Raw genomic sequence first — 21,063 nt, 5'->3', positions numbered from 1 at the left:
GAATTTTGGGTATATCTTATATACTATAGAAACAACTCCTTTATCAAAAGTGTGATGTGCAAATATTTTCTTCCAGGCTGTGGCTTGTTTTTTCATTTCCTTAACCATATCATTCACAGAGAAAACTTTTTCTTTTCTTTTCTTTTTTTTTTTTTGGAGACAGGGTCTCACTCTGTCACCCAGGCTGGAGTGCAGTGGCTCAATCACAGATCACTGCAGCCTCCACCTCCTCGGCTCAAGCAATCCTCCCACCTTAGCCCGAGTAGCTGGGACTACAGGCACACAGCAACCACCATGCTCAGCTAATTTTTTCTATTTTTTGTAGAGACACAGTCTTACTATATTGCCCAGACTGGTATTGAACTTCTGGGCTCAAGTTTTCCTCTTGCCTCAGCCTCCCAAAGTGATGGTATTATAGGCATGGTAAGTCACTGCACCTGGCCAAAACTTTTAAATTATGGTAAAGTCTAATTTATTATTTTTTCCCTTTAAGGATCATGATTTTGATCTCATGTCTGAAAACTCTTTGCCTAACTGAAGGTCAAGCATTGGTGTGTATTTTCTTCTGAAAGGTTTATGGCTTTACATGTAGGTCAAGGGTCCACTTTGGGTGCATTTTCACATGAGGTGTGAGGTGGAGGCTGCAGGTCTGTTGCTCATGGGCTGCCAGTTGTCCCAACAGCTGCAGACACAACTCTTCTCCATCTGATTTCTTCTCACGTTTGCCAAAGATCATCTGACAGATGTGAGTGTATTTCTGGGCTCTCTTTTCTGTTCCATTGATCTTTTTGTTTGTCCTTTTGCCAATAACACATTGTCTAATTGATTACTGTTTTACAGTAAGACTTGGAATCAGGTAGTGTGTTTTCCAACTCTGTTCTTTTTCTAAATTATTTTGGCAATTCGAGTTCCCTTGCCTTTCCGTATAAATTCTAGAGTGAGCTTGTCAATGTGCAACAACACTGAAGCTCTCAATCCATGAACATCTGACTGAGGCTTAATCCAGGATCATCTGTTCACACCTCTCACTCCGGGAACATCTGTTCACGCCTCTCACTCCGGGATCATCTGTTCACGCCTTTCAATCCGGGATCATCTGTTCACGCCTCTCAATCCGGGATCATCTGTTCACGCCTCTCAATCCGGGATCGTCTGTTCACGCCTCTCACTCCGGGAACGTCTGTTCACGCCTCTCACTCCGGGAACGTCTGTTCACGCCTCTCAATCCGGGATCGTCTGTTCACGCCTCTCAATCCGGCAACGTCTGTTCACGCCTCTCAATCCGGCAACATCTGTTCACGCCTCTCAATCCGGGAACATCTGTTCACGTCTCTCAATGCATGAACATGTGTTCACACCTCTCAATCCGGGATCGTCTGTTCACGCCTCTCAATCCGGGAACATCTGTTCACGTCTCTCAATGCATGAACATCTGTTCACACCTCTCAATCCGGGATCATCTGTTCACGCCTCTCAATCCGGGAACATCTGTTCACGTCTCTCAATGCATGAACATCTGTTTACACCTCTCAATCCAGGAACATCTGTTCACACCTCTCAATCCGGGATCATCTGTTCACGCCTCTCAATCCGGCAACGTCTGTTCACGCCTCTCAATCCGGGAACATCTGTTCACATCTCTCAATCTGGGAACATCTGTTCACGTCTCTCAATGCATGAACATCTGTTCACACCTCTCAATCCGGGATCATCTGTTCACGCCTCTCAATCCGGGAACATCTGTTCACGTCTCTCAATGCATGAACATCTGTTTACACCTCTCAATCCAGGAACATCTGTTCACACCTCTCAATCCGGGATCATCTGTTCACGCCTCTCAATCCGGGAACATCTGTTCACATCTCTCAATCTGGGAACATCTGTTCACGTCTCTCAATGCATGAACATCTGTTCACACCTCTCAATCCGGGAACATCTGTTCACGTCTCTCAATGCATGAACATCTGTTTACACCTCTCAATCCAGGAACATCTGTTCACACCTCTCAATCCGGGATCATCTGTTCACGCCTCTCAATCCGGCAACGTCTGTTCACGCCTCTCAATCCGGCATCATCTGTTCACGCCTCTCAATCTGGGAACATCTGTTCACGTCTCTCAATGCATGAACATCTGTTCACACCTCTCAATCCGGGATCATCTGTTCACGCCTCTCAATCCGGGAACATCTGTTCACGTCTCTCAATGCATGAACATCTGTTTACACCTCTCAATCCAGGAACATCTGTTCACACCTCTCAATCCGGGATCATCTGTTCACGCCTCTCAATCCGGGAACATCTGTTCACGCCTCTCAATCCGGGAACATCTGTTCACATCTCTCAATCTGGGAACATCTGTTCACGTCTCTCAATGCATGAACATCTGTTCACACCTCTCAATCCGGGATCATCTGTTCACGCCTCTCAATCCGGGAACATCTGTTCACGTCTCTCAATGCATGAACATCTGTTCACGTCTCTCAATGCATGAACATCTGTTTACACCTCTCAATCCAGGAACATCTGTTCACGCCTCTCCATCCGGGATCATCTGTTTACGCCTCTCACTCCAGGGTCATCTGTTTACGCTTTTTACAGTTTCTTTCCTCAGTGTTGTTGGTTTCCAGCGCACAGATCTTGCGTGTATTTTGTTAGAGGTACACTTCAGTATTTCACTTTCTTGTATTATTATAAATGCTGAAATGTATTATTATAAATGTTTACATATTTTTTCATACCCCGATTATTCATTGCTAGTATGCAGAATCAGAAATGATTTTGAAAAATTATTCGTTGTATCCTGAAACTTTATGAAATTTACTAGTATAGGAAGTTGTATGTATGTGGATTCTACATAGAAAATTATAGCATCTACAAACACAGATATTTTTATTTCCTCCTTTCTAATCTCAATGTTTTAAATTTCCTTTTATTGCCTTATTCACTATTATTTTGAAAAGTATATAACTATATGAATATACATTTCAAAAGACAAAACCATTTGAGAGTATTCTACAGAAAATAAAAAATAGTGAAGGGGTCCAAATGGTTCAATACCTAATGGTTTCAAAGATTTTATGAAGAACTGTATGACATTACCTACTTGATATCTTTACAATTAGCACAACTACAAATCAAATGTCTTTGGAGTTAGCTGGTAATGTAAGATTATGCATTGGTAACAAAATTCACAGCCACAATCTGAGATATTTTGGGACCACGTGGGCTGGCTCAGTTAACCAGGGTCACTTTACTAGTCCTGATGCCTGGATCTTTGAGTTAAGCAGCTTCTCTAAGTGGTCATGCACTATTCAGAATGAATGAAGACATGTGCAGAGTTAGGAGAGAGATGAGTAGGTCAGCTTCCTGTCTTATTGGCATCCAGAAAATTAAGTGCCTGAATTCATCTTGAGTAAAGTTTAATAATTCAAAGCAAAATTTGAGCTTCAAAAGAACAACAAAATATTGTTGCAAATATACCATTTTCTGTAAAGAATAAAAGCTACATAGTTTTAGGAAAGCAAAGGAAATCCTGACTCTTGGTTTAACTGATTCATTCACTGCCTCATTCATTTATCAAATACTTACTGAATAGATACTGTGTCCATGTGTGGCTCAGGCCATCGAGACACAGCAGGGGACAAACGTTTATACTCAAGGTTGGCTAACTCATCAGGACAGTAAGTGAGATTTATAGCGCGTGCCTTATTTGTACTTTTAGATTAAAAAGACTGGTTATCAAATACACATAAAAAGGGGAGATTTTCTTTCCAATTGAGTCTTTTCCTGTGTGCAGGGAATGCACGCCTTACCTCTGAAGGTATTTTATAAATTTACCGTTATCTGAGATATGTGACTCAGATCTGACAGGACCGGCACTCGCTGGTCAGCCACTCACATTTCAGCCTGCAGCCCTTTATGCTGTTGCTCTATGCCACTGATTAACTGCTTTCTTAGCCTGACTAGAACACAGGCTTGTTGAGAGCAGGGCTATGTTGTCTTACATCACAGGAGCTTGAGCCGACGGACTGGGGACTCGGTGTCCACTGACACTGACCAGCTTGGATAGACTACGTTGGCACATCCAGTCTCCAGCTGCCCTGGTCATCAGACAACAACGCAGAGTGCTGCAGTCTGCGCTACCTTGGTAAACTGTTCAGAAATAACAGAAAGCTTCAAAAGAGTTCTTTAGCTTCAATAAGAAAAAACAACTAAATTAACTTGAGTGGCTCAGTACTTTAGTGCTATTTTCTTTTCAAAGGATTTGAAGTGTAGTCGATTAAAAAAAGAGTTACTGGGCGACAGAGCGAGACTCCATCTCCAAAAAAAAAAAAAGGTTACAATGCAGATAAGATGTTGAAGAAAAGCAGCCTAGAGAAAACGGGTGACTGAATTCTTGACCAAAAAAAAAAAAAAAGTAGGGATGGTGTCCTGACTTCAGGATACTACAACAGTCTAAATTGTTGATCACCTTAACAAAAATGGAAATTTAATGCCCTTAATGAGATCCAACTCAATCAGAAGTGAACAGGGTTCAATGGCACCAGTGAGTAATACAGAACGTACTGATTCCATGGCCACAGTTAGGGATAATTAGCTGCTCCGTCAGACACCTGTGGCCTTATGAGCATCTTGTTTCTAGAGTGATTTAGATATCCACAAAGAAAGAGACCGGTGTGTACACTGTCAATCCTTGAAAACAGTAAAAACGTGTTAGTGCCTTACTCCACCAGCCGGTCAAGATGGCTGTGGCATGACAGTCCTATGACAAGTTTCTCCCAGCACAGTGATCTAGGCGCACCGGCTGGGGCTACGAGACCCCTAGTGACCTTCGCCCTGCTTGGGTGCTGGTTTCCTAGGTTTGAGGGTAGAGCATCAAGGTTTAAGTTCTTACGTGAAAGGCTTGTTTCTGTATGTTTGTAAGGCAGCATTTAGGTAAACATTTTTAGAGTCTCTGGGAATGAGGAAATGCGTATGCTACTAAAATGATCATTATTCATACTAGCTTCCTGAAGTTTTTGGATCTTTGCTCCCTACTGTGCTGGACTTTGTCACAATGGTTTCATCAGTTTAAGATACTTAACCAGTCTTCCTTCTAGTTGGAGATGTGACCTGGGATGAGGTTTCCCAGTCACCACGATGATATCACCATCATGATAATAATGCTTGATATTTATATTTCATGTGATACTGGTGAACTAGCTTTATTTGTCTTGATTAAAACAGTAATGAGAATTTTTTTTTTTCAAGAAACTTTAAAGTCTTTATTTCATTAGACCCTTACAATAACATCAAGAAATCAAAAAGTTAACATGACTTCCCCAGCACCTCTCTGGCTAATGAGTGGTTATAGCTGGACTAGAGTCTAGTTCGTCAGTCAGTGGTTAGCTGGATAAGAGTCTAGTTTGTTAGTGGTTACCTGTTATTAGAGTATCATTTGTTAGTTACTAGTTAGATAGACAGGAGTCTAGTTTCTCAGTTTGTGGTTAGCTAGGTAAGAATGTAGTTGGGTAATTAGTGGTTAGCTGGACTAGAATCTGTTTGTTAGGTAGTCATTAACTTTCTTTAATGCCTAATCTAATTCTTTCTTTACCATACAGCTACTGCTTTAAAAATCTGAGTTGATAATTTCAGACACCTGTCATTTATCAATTGTAAATCTAAATTTAATTGCAGGTTAGTGGATTTTGTTCTCAATGTTGGCTCAAAAAAGCTAGCTTTGTGGAAAATACCAGAGTTACCATGATTTGTGTCTGCAGAGCTGACCCTCTCTTCTACCCCGCATCCTTACACGTTCTATGCTATAAAAGATGTTGTTGTAAAGAATATGATAAATTCAAAGCCTCCTTTAATCCTAACAGAGCACAGTTTTAAGCCAAATAAATGCATCTTTCGCAGAGTTTCAGGTGACTGAAGTTTCCTGGGGTGGATTTTTTTCTTGGTGGCATCACTGCAAAAATAGTCTATGGACCCCAGGGACAGACGCATGTTGTCAGTCACTTTTCAGATAAAATTGTGAAATCCACAACTATCGACAGACTTGGAAATACACAGGAAACGTGAAGCCCATGCGTTCCCCAGCTTTGGAATGCTACTTCTGCAGCAGGTGCAGTGACACTGTCCGGGGAGCCTTTCTACAGAAATTACCAAGCGAACTCTTCTCTGACATTTGGTGAGCTCACTTCATAGAAGTCCCACAAACGGTGAGAGCATCTTTTACAATTCTAATTTTATATATGATATTAGAGCTTTGTTGCAAACATTTGGGAAATTTTTTTCCCTGAGATGTTTTTCCCCTTTTGAAGTTTAACTCAAAGAGAAAATGCCAAAAAGAATTAGGAGACATAAAAAACGTCTTGAAGGACAAAGAATCGTTTTTCACAAAATGCTTGGAAATGCCTCCTGACTGGCCTGTTTCTCACTCGTGTAAAATGCCAGGCGTGAGTGCCAGTCTTGAGGCAGACAGCCTGCCTGAGGCCCATACCTTGGTGAGGTCCTTGTACAGCTCCGGGTAGAGCATCGCCATCTCTGGCTTCACATCCTGGTCCAGCACTAAGGAGAACACTGGGAACATGGTGTATATGGTGGCATACCTGCAAGACCAAAAGCGGAGTGCAACGGGCCTGAGAAACTTCTACCACATGGCTACAAAGAGACCTCTGGATTAGAGGTCACAGTTTCAAAAACACCAAAACATACTCCACAAAAACCAACAAAGTAATCTGGCAACCAAGTAAGATGATTGCAGAGACTGAATACTAAGATGACTGCAGAGACTGAATATTTATCTCAGAGCGCAGTAGCATGTTTCATAAGTCACAAATGCTTACAGGGAGAAGAATGATTTTTAAAAATGTTTACCTTTCTATGTTGAGATCATTGTAGACTTATATGCAGTTGTCAGGAATAGCACAGAGATTTTCTGTGATCTTGACCCAGTTCTCCCACTGGTAACATCTTAGGTAAGTGTAGTGTGAACCTCACCACCAGGATCCACAAGGACACCTCCAGACCCAGGGCACCCCTCGCACAGGGTCCCTCCTGAGGCTGCTGTGTAGTTGCAACCACTTCCCTCTGCCGCCTCCTGCCTATTCCCTGGCCACCAAGAATCTGTTCCCCATCTCTAATCTGGTCATTTCAAGAACGCTATGCAACTGTCCAGCAGGCGAACTTCGGGGATTGGCGTCTTTTACACAGCGCAATTCTCTGGAGATTCATCTAGGTTGCTGCTGTATCAGTAGGTAGTTTCTTTCTATTGCTGACTACTATTTAGTGGCAAGAAAATGAACCACAGTTTGCTTAACCACTGAAGTACATCTGGGTTAGTCCTAGTTTTTGATTATCACAAATAAAACTGCTGTAAATATTCACTGCACAGATTTTTTGGCGAAGTTTCCATTTATTTTGGACAGGAGTGCCGAGTGAGATGGTATAAACCCCGGGAGCGTGGGTGCTAGGTCTGGACAGGAGTGCCGAGTGAGATGGTATAAATCCCCCGGGAGCGTGGGTGCTAGGTCTGGACAGGAGTGCCGAGTGAGATGGTATAAACCCCGGGAGCGTGGGTGCTAGGTCTGGACAGGAGTGCCGAGTGAGATGGTATAAACCCCGGGAGCGTGGGTGCTAGGTCTGGACAGGAGTGCCGAGTGAGATGGTATAAACCCCGGGAGCGTGGGTGCTAGGTCTGGACAGGAGTGCCGAGTGAGATGGTATAAACCCCGGGAGCGTGGGTGCTAGGTCTGGACAGGAGTGCCGAGTGAGATGGTATAAACCCCGGGAGCGTGGGTGCTAGGTCTGGACAGGAGTGCCGAGTGAGATGGTATAAACCCCGGGAGCGTGGGTGCTAGGTCTGGACAGGAGTGCCGAGTGAGATGGTATAAACCCCGGGAGCGTGGGTGCTAGGTCTGGACAGGAGTGCCGAGTGAGATGGTATAAACCCCGGGAGCGTGGGTGCTAGGTCTGGACAGGAGTGCCGAGTGAGATGGTATAAACCCCGGGAGCGTGGGTGCTAGGTCTGGACAGGAGTGCCGAGTGAGATGGTATAAACCCCGGGAGCGTGGGTGCTAGGTCTGGACAGGAGTGCCGAGTGAGATGGTATAAACCCCGGGAGCGTGGGTGCTAGGTCTGGACAGGAGTGCCGAGTGAGATGGTATAAACCCCGGGAGCGTGGGTGCTAGGTCTGGACAGGAGTGCGAGTGAGACGGTATAAATGCCCGGGAGCATGGGTGTTAGGTCACATGGTGGCAGTATAGTTTTTCAAAGAAATTGCTAAAACATCTTCCAGATAGTAGGATTTATGCTCCTACAGCAATATAAGAGCTACCCAGTTTCCGTGACTCTTCCCCACAATTCTGGCAGGTGTGAGGCGGAGCGTCCTGTGGTCTAACGTGGTCTCTGTGGCTGACAATGCGGGCATTGTTTCATGGGCTTGCTTGCGGTCTGTGCATCCCCTCACACACAGGATGGCTGCCTCTGCGCCTTCTGTCCTTTTCTTAATGGGACTGCTCCTTCACGGCTGAGCTTGGAGATTCTTTAGGCACTGCTGGACACAAGTCTTGCCAACACCTGCTTTCCTTTCTGGAAGTGGCCCTTACTGGCTGCAGCATTCCGTGCCCATGAGGCCTTTCTCCAGCACCTGAGTCCCTCTGCCTGCACGGTTTCCAGTTATCCCCAGCATACCCTGTCTCCTCACTGGCTGCTTTCAATGAGTTTCTTTGTCTTTGGTTTTCATCAGTTTGATTATGATTATCTTTGACTTTGTCCTGTTTGGGGTTTGCTTGCTTTCTTGAATCTGTACATTTATGTATTTTGCCAAATCTGGGAGGTTTTCGGCCTTTACTCCTTCAGGTACTTTCCCAGCCCTGCCCTGTCCCTTCTCCCCTGGAACTCCCACAGCACCACCAGTACAGAGGCCAGGGCTCCCACGGCACAAACGGTACAGTTACCATCTTGCTGTCCCTGAGGCTCTGATTCATTTTTTTTTCAGTCAATTTTCTCTCTGTTGTTCATATTGAGGACTTTGTTTTTCTATCTTTCAGTTCACTGCGTCCTTCCTCTGTTCCTTCTATTTTGCTGCTAAGCCCAGTCATGGCATTTTTTGTCTGGGTTATTTCTCATCTCTAAGATTTCCATTTGGTTCTGTGCTGTGTCTTGTCTGCTGGGCTGTTCTAGTTTTGCCATTTGCTCCAAGTATGTTGGTAACGGCTGTTTCCCAGTCTTTGTTGGAGAACTCCAGTGTCTCTGTCGTCTCAGGGCTGGCCTCTGCTGCCTGTCTTTCCATTCTCCTTGAAATCTTCCTGGTTCTTAGTACGGCAAGGGACTGTGACGTACGGCAAGGGACTGTGACATACGGCAAGGGACTGTGACGTACGGCAAGGGACTGTGACTACGGCAAGGGACTGTGACGTACGGCAAGGGACTGTGACTATGGCAAGGGACTGTGACTACGGCAAGGGACTCTGATGTACGGCAAGGGACTCTGATGTACGGCAAGGGCCTGTGACTACGGCAAGGGACTCTGACGTACGGCAAGGGACTGTGACTATGGCAAGGGACTGTGACTTACGGCAAGGGACTGTGACGTACGGCAAGGGACTGTGACTACGGCAAGGGACTGTGGCTACGGCAAGGGACTGTGGCTACAGCAAGGGACTGTGGCTACGGGAAGGGACTGTGGCGGAAGCCTTGACATTCCGGGTATTGTGTATGAGACTGAATTTTCTGAAGGGTGCTGACCCTGCTGTGGTGGGGAGAGGAGGGCACTGTTCTTGCTGCTGTGCAGGGGCAGGGGTTCGGGCTCCCTGTGCGGCCTCCACTGACACTGAGGGGCTCATTACCCGACACTGGGGATGGAGTCCTGCCTCCCATTCCGTCACCCTGGAGATGCTGGGTGCGTCGCTACATCTTGTGAAGTGGCACTTTCAGCTCTCCACTTGCCGTTTTGGGGAGGGGGAGGCGGGCACAGCCCTTCCCTGGCGTCTGGGTGGAGTAGAGTGACGATCATCTGAAAGTCATCTGTCTTCCCGGTGCCCCTTTCATGGATCTGCAGTTGGAAAGGCTGGGCCCTCGCTGGGACTTTCAAATTTTAAATTTCTGCACCCATGGGCATTTCCAGGCTGCCAGCTCCTTCAGCTCCAGCTGTTGGAAAATGTGGGGAGCTCCTGCTGCCTCGCCCCTTGCCCCTCTGTTCACCTTGCTCCCCACTCAGAGCCTTCTGTGTGTGATGCCCACAGTTTCAAGCTCAACTTAGCAGAAGGAGCAGGGAGGAACCCATCTACTCCACCTCCCACCGTCCTGGAAGTGGAGCTGGGCCGGAAGTGGAGCTGGGATTTTTTTTGTTTTTTGAGACAGGGTCTCACTTGGTGGCGCAGGCTGGAGTACAACGGTACAATCATGACTCACTGCAGCCTTGACATGCTGGGCTCAGCTGATTCTCTCACTTCAGCCTCCTGAGTACCTGGACCTCAGGTATGCACCACCATGCCCAGCTAATGTTCTGTTGTAGAGATAGAGTGTCACCATGTTTCCCAGGCTGGTCTCACACTCCTAGCCTCAAGAAATCTTCCCAACTTGGCCTCCCAAAGTGCTGGGATTATAGGCATGAGCCACTGCACTTGGCTGGGTTTTTTTTTTTTTTGTTGTTGTTGTTAAATGACATTGTCACCTATGAGAAAGCGTTCTCATAGTTATCTCAGGTTGGGAAAGTGACCCCGTGGCAGAGAACCAGAAACACGCATGACACCACGTTATCTTGTAGCCTGGAAACATGCGGATACCTAAAGGCTATATTCTGTTTCAATATGACTGAGATTCCATGGTCACAGACTGTTCTATTTTTAAGACTGTTGTGGGTTCTATATGAAACGTTTTGTTCTAACATACTTTTAGTCTAGCTCACATTCTGTTTTCTTGATGGGTCACTGTTGGGCACTAAACATCTACATGCTCAGAGAACTTTATCCAGAAATTCAACTTTAATTTATTGGGTTGAACTTGTACAACACTGCTGTACTTCCCTCGAAATCTTTAATCACTTTTGTTAACTTTCTTTGAACAACTCCCACTCTGCTTAGGATTTAGGAACAGGGACAAATAATTCAAGAAGAGCCCAACCAGGAGTTAAGATGGCAGGTCATCCCCTGGCAATGCCTGCCGAGGGCGGGCATCCTGTTCTGCGTGCACACAGGCATGCGGACACTCAGCCATGCGGCTTGTGACTTGCTCACACCAGCCGGAAGGACCACGTGCGGTCACGATTTCTGTATGTGCATTTATGAGAACTCTTGCTTTATTTATGCCAGAAATCTCCCTATCTCTTCAACCTTTAACAACAAAAACCCCAATGCTGCCTCCTTTTCATAAACCTACTCTCTTGAGGTGTAACTTTCAGCATGTGAGTGATGAGTTTTGACAAGCGTCATGGAACCACGGTGTGATCATGACGCAGAGCATCTCCGTCACCCGCCAGGAGGAGGCCTGTGATGCGCCAGGTGGGAGACTCCTGCCTCCCTTGCTGCCGCGAGTCCCACAAAAATGGCTGCTCCCCGCAAGCTCTCTAACACCTGGCTATTCTCTCCGGGTGGTCTCTGCTCTCTGCGGGTGGGTCTCTCCAGGCCAGTGGTGTTGCGGCTCGCCCACCTTGCCGAGTGTGTCCTCTGCTTTCTCTGTGCTGCAGGGCAGCGTCTCAGGCGATGGACACAGTGCAGCTCTTCCACCCCTGGCGGATGGCCGTTGGTGTTTTCCCAATCTGTGGACATCACAGCTGAAGTGGTGAGAGTCCTGGTGCCAGTCTGAGTGGAAGAATGAGTGTTTTCCTTTTTCCTGGGTGAACACTGAGGAGGGAGGTTGCTGGGGCATGGACAGTGAATGCTTAATTTCATAAAAACTGCCAGTCTGCTTTCTAGAGTGGCTGGACCATCTGCACTCTCGCCAGCAGTGCCACCCTGCTGCCTGCCTGCCAACACGCCGCTCGGCCTTTCAGCTTGGCCTCCGCGGTGGCAGAGCCTTAACTCTCTCTGTGGCTTAAATTTATCTTTCCTGGTAACTAATGATGTTAAATACATTTTCTTGTGCTTACTGGCCATTCTTATGTCTTCTTTTGTGATGGATGTTCAAATATTTCATCTTAAAAAAAAACTGAGTTGTTTGATCGTTGAGTTGAAGATATGTACTGAAAGTATTTCCTTCTTGTCTGCCTTTTTACTTGATTAGTACTGTCTTTAGAAGAGCAAAAACTTAATTTTTATGAAGTCCATCATGTCAGTTTATTCTCAGTGCATCATGATGTTTGTGCTCTGCAAGTCTGTGCCAACCTGGGCACAGGTTGGGGGGCCCTAGAACCCACCAGAGCCTGGCCCTCCTCTGAGATCTGCACACACTGAAGTTTACTCTGAGAAACTTCATAGCAGGTACAAGGACTATTGAAACACAGAGGTTTTGAGGCCGTCTGACTGTCGGTTCTAGATGTGGGAGAGTTGTTTCTCTTCTCAGAGGCACCACCGTCCCCACTGCTTCCTATCCAATGTCTGAAAACATTTGTTTCATGTGTTTTCTCGTGTTTTCCACTTGATTAGGCTTGGAAGATAAATCTGTTTCCTGTTATTCCAATCACGGCTGGAAGCAGAAGTTCTGAAGACCCTCTCTGATAAACCCACAGAGCCTTCCATTCCTGCAAGTCTGGACACGGCTCCCTGAGGGACCTGCCTGTGCTCCTCCTGCCCAGAGCACTCTCTCGGAATGTCATGCACCTTCTTGGTGCTCAAATAAGGTTCAATCTAACTTTAACAAGAGTGCTCACAGGCTCTCCATCTGAGTCACTAGCAAGGGTATAAAGGAGACCCACACCCAGGAATGGCTGCTATGGCGTGGCGCTGTGTGTGAGATCCTTGCAGGCAGCTGCCAGAGTCACTGGGGAGACACCTCCGGCCAGTTCAGACTAGCGTTTCCCAAAGCATTTTCGTGGAACATGAGTTGTGGGCTCATGAGATCAGGAGTCTCTCTCAGAGCCTCCAGCTTGCCAAAATGCACAATGCTGCACCCCACAGAGGTTCCCCATGAGGACTCGGCCTAGGAGATCTCTTTCTGGGGGAGGGCATGGCATTCCCTAGGCCTGCTTGGGGAACAAGGGCAGGGTGGGCTTGGGGGTCACAGGAGCCTCCCCAGGCTGTCCTGTCTCTCCCAGCCCCTCCTGCTGCCCCATTGCCCATGCCCCTAGGGTTCCCCATCACCACCTTCGTGGCCCCCAGGTCCCTGGTCCCTCCCTGGGTTCCCTGCTGTGCACTGAGTATGCCTAGTCCTTCCTGCTCCTGGGGCCTCTTGCTTCAGGAAAGTCACCTCGGCCACCAGTTCCCTCCAGAGCTGATGAAATGAATACAGATGAAAACCATATTTGTGGAATTAAATTCTATCAACTGTCCTCTAGCTTCTAGAGCCAATTTCTCTATCATAGCCATGATTTTGGTCTAGCTAGATGTTATTTTGTAAAAACACCATGTTGCTTTTTACTCACTTCTTGGTATTTATTTCTTAGGTGAAGGCAAACTCATTATTTATTTTCAAAGATTAACTAAAAGCATTGCCCCTCCAAAGCTCCCACCTAACCAAATTCAGAGTATGAGTGCTTAAGAAAGTCACAGACATTTCTTGCGTGACGGACACTCAGAGTTACTTTACATAAAGCCCACTATAAAGAAGAGCTGGGGACACCGTGAAGCACTTGGGCTGTGAGGCAGGCATCCAGGCCTCACTAACCCAAGCAGTAGTTCTTTAAAGAATAATCTCCATGGTCCCCCACATTTTCCTTTTAAAGTTTCAAATCCATGATTTTTGAAATATGAAAGAAGGTGAGAACGGTTATGCTTTTCTATGACTTCCAAGGAAGAAGCGCACTGTTCAAACTCAGGATGCAATCAGCAGTACTGTGCAAATTCGATACTATTTAAAAGTAACCAGGCTGGGTGAAAGGGCTCATGCCTGCAATCTCAACACCTTGGGAGGCTGAGGCAGGTGGATCATTTGAGGTCAGGAGTTCAAGACCACCCTGGCCAACATGGTGAAACTCCATCTCTACTAAAAGATACAAAATTAGCCAGGCGTGGTAGCACATACCTGTAATCCCAGCTACTAGGGAGGCTGAGACGGGAGAATCACTTGAACCCAGGAGGCGGAGGTTGCAGCGAGCTGAGATCATGCCACTGCACTCCAGCCTGGGCGGCAGAGTAAGACTCTGTCTCAAAAAAAAAAAAAAAAAAAAAAAAAAGTCACGAACGTAATAATCACTGTAAAGATGTAGGCGATGGGAAAACCTACTTAAAAAGAGTTAGCACTTACTGTACCTTTAGGATTTTCACCTTTGTTTGAAGTACTACAGAAAACATTATTGAAATTCATGGGAAGCTGAGAATATTAGCACAAATCCTACCACGATTTCCATCAACTGTATGGGCTATGAGTTGGTAGGTTGCTGGGACATTCTTTGGTCACGTAGAGACATGAAATAAGGCTCAAGTTGACACCATGGACGCACAGTGTCATCCTGTGCTACCTCATACTGGGGCTGAGGGAGCCTCAGTGGACAGGATAGCCCAGGGCCGATGATGGCACTTTCCTTGTGGGCCACAAAAACAGGAGTCTGCAATGCTTATGATCATGATCAAGGGGGGTTACTCCCTGTGTGATTATAGCAGGCAGGGGTCTAAAACCTAAGCACTTGTGCCAAGATGAAGGGCTAGGGGTGAGAGAAGCCTGAAGACACATGCGAAGGTTTCCCCTGGCTCTTACCTACTTTATTCAAAGTGATTTTTAAGACCACAGGACAGGCTCCTGATACCCTGGGAGGAACGGTGCTAACACGTGCAGGTGAAGGATGTGGAGTCCGAGGCAGGTGCCCCAGGAGTCTTGGTAGCTGTGAGTCCCACAACTCAGCTGTCCTGAGGCTTGGGGTGTGGGGCCTAGAATCCGCCAGAGTCTGGCCCTCCTCTGAAATTCACATACACTGAAGTTCACGCTGACAAACTCACAGCAGGTATGAGAACCCGATATACCTTGCGATTTGTCCTTGTAGAGCATGCAGAATAGGACGCTAACTGGAAATACAACTGTGTGGCCTGGGGGTGTGAAGGTGCACCGTTGGGGGGCTGGGGCCTCCTGGGGAAGCAAGGACATTGGGGACATCTGGCAGTGGTCTAGGCCAAGGGGACATCATGTGTGGAAGCCAGAGGACAGAGAGGACCTGAAGACTGGAGACGGAAGGAAGGCAGAGACCCTCATGTGCTGTCTCTGTGTATGGCAGTGCTCCTTGGACAGCTCAGGATGATGCGGGCGCCGCTCAGTGATTGTGACTTGGGAAGAAGGTGACTTAAGAGAACCTCACATGTTTATCAAAACCCTAATACACGCACAGACTGATATTTCCCTGTATTTTGCTAAAATTGTGAGGAATTCCTGGGATTCAGGGAGCTGTTGAGTGAAATGGTGTTTAGACTGCGGATTAGAGACAGCTCTGCAGGGAGAAAGGACTCTGTCTGTGTTCTCTGTGGACCTGGGGTAAGCTCGGTGGCTGCGTGACGGGGGGGAGCAGCACCCGGCGGCAGCCCCTGACGACTCAGGTCTGAGCTGGGCCTCCCACAGGCAAGTTCCTGAGCTCTCTGTGTCTCTCACTTTTCTCACACATGAAGTGGGGACAAGGTGAGGATGAAAGCATGTTCAATGCCGAGAGCACTGAGGCCAGCAGCTGTCACTATTAAAGTATTTTCTGAGACTCTTTGTGGGGTACAACCTGGTTAAGGTGGGAATAAGTTTTGCAGAGGTCAGGGAGGTCAGCGGTAGAGGAGAGGCTGCTTTTAGTTTGCTGCCAACACGAACAGTCACACTGATTTCATTTCTAGGCATAACCACAAAGGAGGAGGAAAAGAGAAATTCCCACCTATTCACCCTTCACAGGAAGTTCCTGTTTTGCAGATACTGTAGGCGCGGTCGGCAAAATCAGCTCAGCTTTCAATGCACGTCGCATGCCGGCTGCACTTCTGGTGTCCTTTTCTAAGACGCTGGTGCTGTTATCTTTACTTTTTTTTTTTTTTTTTTGAGATGGAGTCTGGCTTTGTTGCCCAAGCGGGACTGTAATGGCATGATCTCAGCTCACTGCAACCTCCACCTCACGCGTTCAAGTGATTCTTGTGCCTCAGCCTCCCGAGTAGCTGGGATTACAGGCACACACCACCACGCCTGGCTAATTTTTTGTATTTTTAGTAGACACAGGGTTTTGCCATGTTAGGCTGGTCTCGGACTCCTGACCTCAGGTGATCCATCCACGCCCACCTCAACCTCCCAAAGCATGGGATTACAGGCGTGAGCCACCACGCACAGCCCTGGTGCTGTTATCTTTGAAAACGAGATTCCATTCCTGCCCGGGAGAGACTGACGGTGTTTGCTTTGATGCACGCCATGCTATATCCCCACACTTACTGTTCTCTGCTGCTGGCCACGCCCCATAGCAGGATGAAGCCCCAGCCAGGGGAGGGCAGCCTGCAGAGAGCCGGGAGGGCCTGTCAGTGGCCACTCTGTCCCTCTGCCTTCTGCCACGGGACCCTTTAAAAATCTCAGATCCAACACAGTTCCTGACACAAATGATGGCTTCCACTTGAAAACAAAATCTAGTAAGAAAATCCCAGGAGGAACACGTGTGCAGGTGTTGTCCTGAAGTTCACCCAAGTAAAATGTTGTTTTTACATCAGTATTATTCATTCTAAATGATGACTGTATCAAGCATCTTCTATATATGTTTTGTTTTTTTTCCAAAATAGATGTCCTCCCCGGATGGGCTGGCAGGTGCCGAGTGTAACTTACCCCACCATGAGGAAGCCCTGATACAAAGGGACGGATGCGAAGTAGAAGACTGAGGAAAACACAGCCTGGAGAGAGAGCACAGACGAAGACAACCCTCAGCTCCGCCAGCACCTGCGGCCCAGGCCTCTGAGGGGCCGCGCGACCTCCTAAGCACAGCCCAGGTACTTCCGGCAGCACTCAGCACCCCCTCCCGGACGCTGCCCTCCCCGGTGCCAGCACAGAAGGCTCAGTACCTGCATGGTGGAGATGATAAGGCCCCTGTGCATGACGAACTGGCCGAGGGCGGCCGACCTCTTGTAGCTGTTCCGTCCGTGCACCATGAGCAGCCTGCCAATGTGCCGGAACTGCCTGATGGAGAAGTCGGCCGCCAGCGAGGCCTGCTTCCCCTCCTGAAAGAAAAGCACACGGGGCCTTTCAAACACTGCGGACACCGGAAATCAGACTCCAAAAGCTGAGTTGTAGAACTCAGCCTACATTTGACAAAGACTGAAGTTCTCTCTGCAGGACTTCCAGAGCTTCAGCTACGTCAATAGGGACAGGTCCTGTGGTCTTAGGCACAGGGGCAGGAAGAGCCCCCAGCACCAGCCCAGGCTCTCACAAGCGCTTCAGGAGAGCTGGGCTCCGACAGTCTGTGGGTGTCACAGGAGTCAGCAGAGCCGCAGAGCCCGGGCCAGCCCTGTCAAAGGACTCCCTTGTGATCTGAGCGTGGGCCAGCCTTGCGGGAGGACGCCCCTATCATCTTGGGCTTCTTTTTTTTTTTTTGAGGCGGAGTCTCGCTCTGTCACCCATGCTGGAGTACAGTGGCCGGATCTCAGCTCACTGCAAGCTCCGCCTCCCGGGTTCACGCCATTCTCCTGCCTCAGCCTCCCGAGTAGCTGGGACTACAGGCGCCGCCACCTCGCCCGGCTAGTTTTTTTTGTACTTTTAGTAGAGACGGGGTTTCACCGTGTTAGCCAGGATGGTCTCGATCTCCTGACCTCATGATCCGCCCGTCTCGGCCTCCCAAAGTGCTGGGATTACAGGCTTGAGCCACCGCGCCCGGCCCATCTTGGGCTTCTTCAAGACAATTCTCCGTTTTCCACATTTAAAGAAATAATCTATCTCCTCTTTCACAATTCTGTTGTAAGGCATTACAAAAGGAAGTAGCCAAGGAAAAAGCCACGCTTGCTTGAGCTGGGTGAATTTTCCAGGTCTTTCTGGGTGTGTCTGTATTAATATTTAAGTGACTGTGGATAAAGAGAGCGTAACACAGATAAGTCTGGCACAGAAGACGAACCTCAAACCACAGCTCAGCCAGGAGACACAGGCAACCACACAGAGAATGGTGTGTGGGAAACAGGAGGGAGGCCACGGAAAGGCTCGCTGGTGGGTCTGCTAACATCTGAGCTGAGACCTAGGGCAGGTGACTAAGAGTGACACCTCCCTGCATGCCACTCCGCCAACAGCAAGTTGCCGAGGGCTGGGCTCTAATGCACGTGGCAGGATCGTCTTTACGAAATGTGGGGTTGAAGCAGGGGACTCTGACCAATTCCTCCTCCACTCAAATGTACAGTTCAGTGCCTGGGACACACCAGGCTCTTTAGGCTGTGCTGGCTGACTGTGTGCTGAACACACGTGTTGACCAAGTGTGCATTCACCAAGCATGTGTTCTGACCAAGCGTGCAATGAGTATGTGTTGGGTGTAAAACGACCAGGCATGCGCTGACCACGTGCTGACGTGTGCTGACCTAGTGTGTGCCGAGCGTGTGTAGTGTGCTAAACGAGTGTGCTGAGTGCACGCTGAGCACGTGTTGATCAAGTGTGTGCCGAGTGTGTGCTGACTGTGCACTGAGCACGTGCTGATGTGTGTTGACTGAGCATGTGGAGTGTGTGCTGACTGTGTGCTGATGTGTGCTGTGTGCTAAGCACGTGCTGATGTGTGCTGACCGAGTGTGCGCTAAGCACGTGCTGACGTGCACTGAGTAGGTGCTGAGTGTGCCGTGGCCCAGCATGTGCTGAGTCGTGTTGATGTGTGCTGTGTGCTGAGTGTGTGCTGATGTGTTGATAAAAGGGGGAACCTACCTTTCCCTCAATCCCAATCCCACAGTCTGCTGCCTGAATCATGCTGACATCATTTCCTCCATCACCTGCGAAGCAAGAAAAGTGAGATAAAATAAAACCCCATCCATCATCATGTTTTTCATTTGTTACCAACAGCAGCTATTTCAGAAACTTCCACGAATGGAGACGAAATCAGTCTAGTTTTAGAGATGGAACAAACTCTGCCCATCAATGTCAGCCTGCGCGTTTCTCTGGAGACCTCCCCGTGAGAGGGGTGGGCGGCTCTCACCAATGGCGCAGGTGCGTCTCCCCGTGTGCTGCTGCAGCAGTGTCACGATGTGGGCCTTCTGTGTGGGCGAGCAGCGGCAGCACACCACGGCAGGGCACTGGCAGGCCAGCTCCACAAATTCATGCTCGTAGTACTTTAGACAAACCTGGACAACAAAGCCTGTGTTATTTTGTCTTATGGTCGACAACACTGTCCCAGATTTGTGTAATGCAGAAAGTGCAAAACCACGGGAGCAAAGCCAACAGACGCAACCATTCTCAATCTTTTCAGTATTCTGTGAATCATTTCACAAGACTCACGGACAGCAGAAAATATAAAAATCATGGGAAGAAATTCTATATAACATGGAACCATCCTCCTGCCCACGGAAGTTCTTCCACTTGAAGTACCAGCGATAATCTTCTGTGATTTGAGCTACGACATGACCTTCTGGTCTGATCCCCCTCCCCTGGAATCCAGGCTGCCTTAGTGACTTTCTTGAACAACTTCATGTGACCCAGTGACGTTCTGGGGCAGCTTCTGCCAGATTTCTTGGAGTGCTTGTTCTGGGGACACTAGCAACACAGAGGTCCAGGACGATTAAGTCCAGGAGCCTGTGCAAAAGCTGTGCAGGGGGAGGCTCCCACCAGCCTCGGTGCCACAGCTCTCTCAGGCGGGGGCCACACGTGCAAGGAAAACGAGGCATGAAGCTACTTTGGACACTCCTGCTCCAGCGGATGCAACGTGGACAGGACAGAGAGCCAGAACCACGGCGCTGGACAGGCTCCTGTCGCTCCTGCTCCAGGTTTCCTGCAGCACTTTCAGGCTCTCAATGTCTGACGGAGGAGTAACAATCACCGTGACCCAGCCCTGCTTTCAGACTCTCAATGTGTAAAGGAGGAATAATAACCGCTGAGATCCAGCTCTGACATCTCCTCAGGGTGGGGCTGTTTTCCAGAGTGGCAGGTGCCGCGGCTACGGAACGGAAACTGCCGAAACAGCACAGACAGGCAAAAGCACTCGACTCAACAAGCCCTCGGTGCACTGGGATGGACAGACACGCTGGGCCAGGGACCAGCCTTGCCTCAGAGACACAGACAGACAGACATGTACTCACTCAGGGACCAGCCTTGCCTCAGAGACACAGACAGACAGACATGTACTCACTCAGGGTCCAGCCTTGCCTCAGAGACAGACAATCGGCCAGGGACCAGCCTTGCCTCAGAGACACAGACAGACAGACACACACACACACATGTACTCGCTCAGGGTCCAGCCTTACCTCCAGAGAGTCCCCAGATATGACCAGTGCACAATCATGCTTCCTTCGAAATGCATTCAGCTCCAAATGTGCCTCTCCCCGACTGGTTACCTCCATTAAGGGAGAAAAAAGAATCCCAAATTAAAGTGTCGTCTAAGTTAGAGGCACAGAGAAACAGGGCATTATTTGCAGAGTCACGGTGGAATGTTTTGGGGTTATTATCTAAAACTAAAGTAGCTTTATGATTTGGACGCAGAAGAAGGTCTTTTCCAATTCCTCCGGCAGTGCTGGGTGTGTCTACCCACTCAGTTAACACAAATCATTTTCAAATTTGTGGCAACTGCAAGCAGGAAACTTAAGAGTGAGGAATGCAGTGGAATCATCACTCTGATGAAATTTACGTAAAGGGTGCCTATGAGTTAATAATTACCCTCTGGATAGTTTGGGAAAGTAATTGCCTTTTATAAATACACTCCCTTAACATACAATGATAATGATTAAGAATTTTCTTGTAATTTTCACGAGGTGATTATTTATCAGAGCAACAGGCCAGGGCAGGCTGGTGTGGGGAGCAGCATGGCTGAGAGTCACTGACTGGCAGCATCACGGACATGGCTCTGCAGAACGAGGCTTCCACCCAACAGGGCCCCAGAG

At 48.1% G+C, this 21,063-nt stretch overlaps 1 protein-coding gene across 1 annotated transcript in view; it reads right to left on the bottom strand.

Moving 5' to 3' along the window:
• ATP9B (ATPase phospholipid transporting 9B) overlaps nucleotides 1-21,063 on the bottom strand; it is a 306,136-nt gene that overhangs the window by 12,069 nt on the left and 273,004 nt on the right. Inside the window, 6 exon segments of the mRNA XM_017866120.1 lie at nucleotides 6,486-6,594; nucleotides 16,841-16,905; nucleotides 17,074-17,229; nucleotides 18,902-18,966; nucleotides 19,170-19,314; nucleotides 20,431-20,520. Of these exon segments, the coding sequence (XP_017721609.1) occupies nucleotides 6,486-6,594; nucleotides 16,841-16,905; nucleotides 17,074-17,229; nucleotides 18,902-18,966; nucleotides 19,170-19,314; nucleotides 20,431-20,520 (630 nt within the window).

Source organism: Rhinopithecus bieti, unplaced genomic scaffold (assembly GCF_001698545.2).
Source record: "Rhinopithecus bieti isolate Rb0 unplaced genomic scaffold, ASM169854v2 scaffold_84002, whole genome shotgun sequence".
NCBI classification, from domain to species: Eukaryota; Metazoa; Chordata; class Mammalia; order Primates; family Cercopithecidae; genus Rhinopithecus; species Rhinopithecus bieti.
The sequence above is the reverse complement of the archived record's forward strand: the minus strand, read 5'-3'. Positions and strand labels throughout refer to the sequence as shown.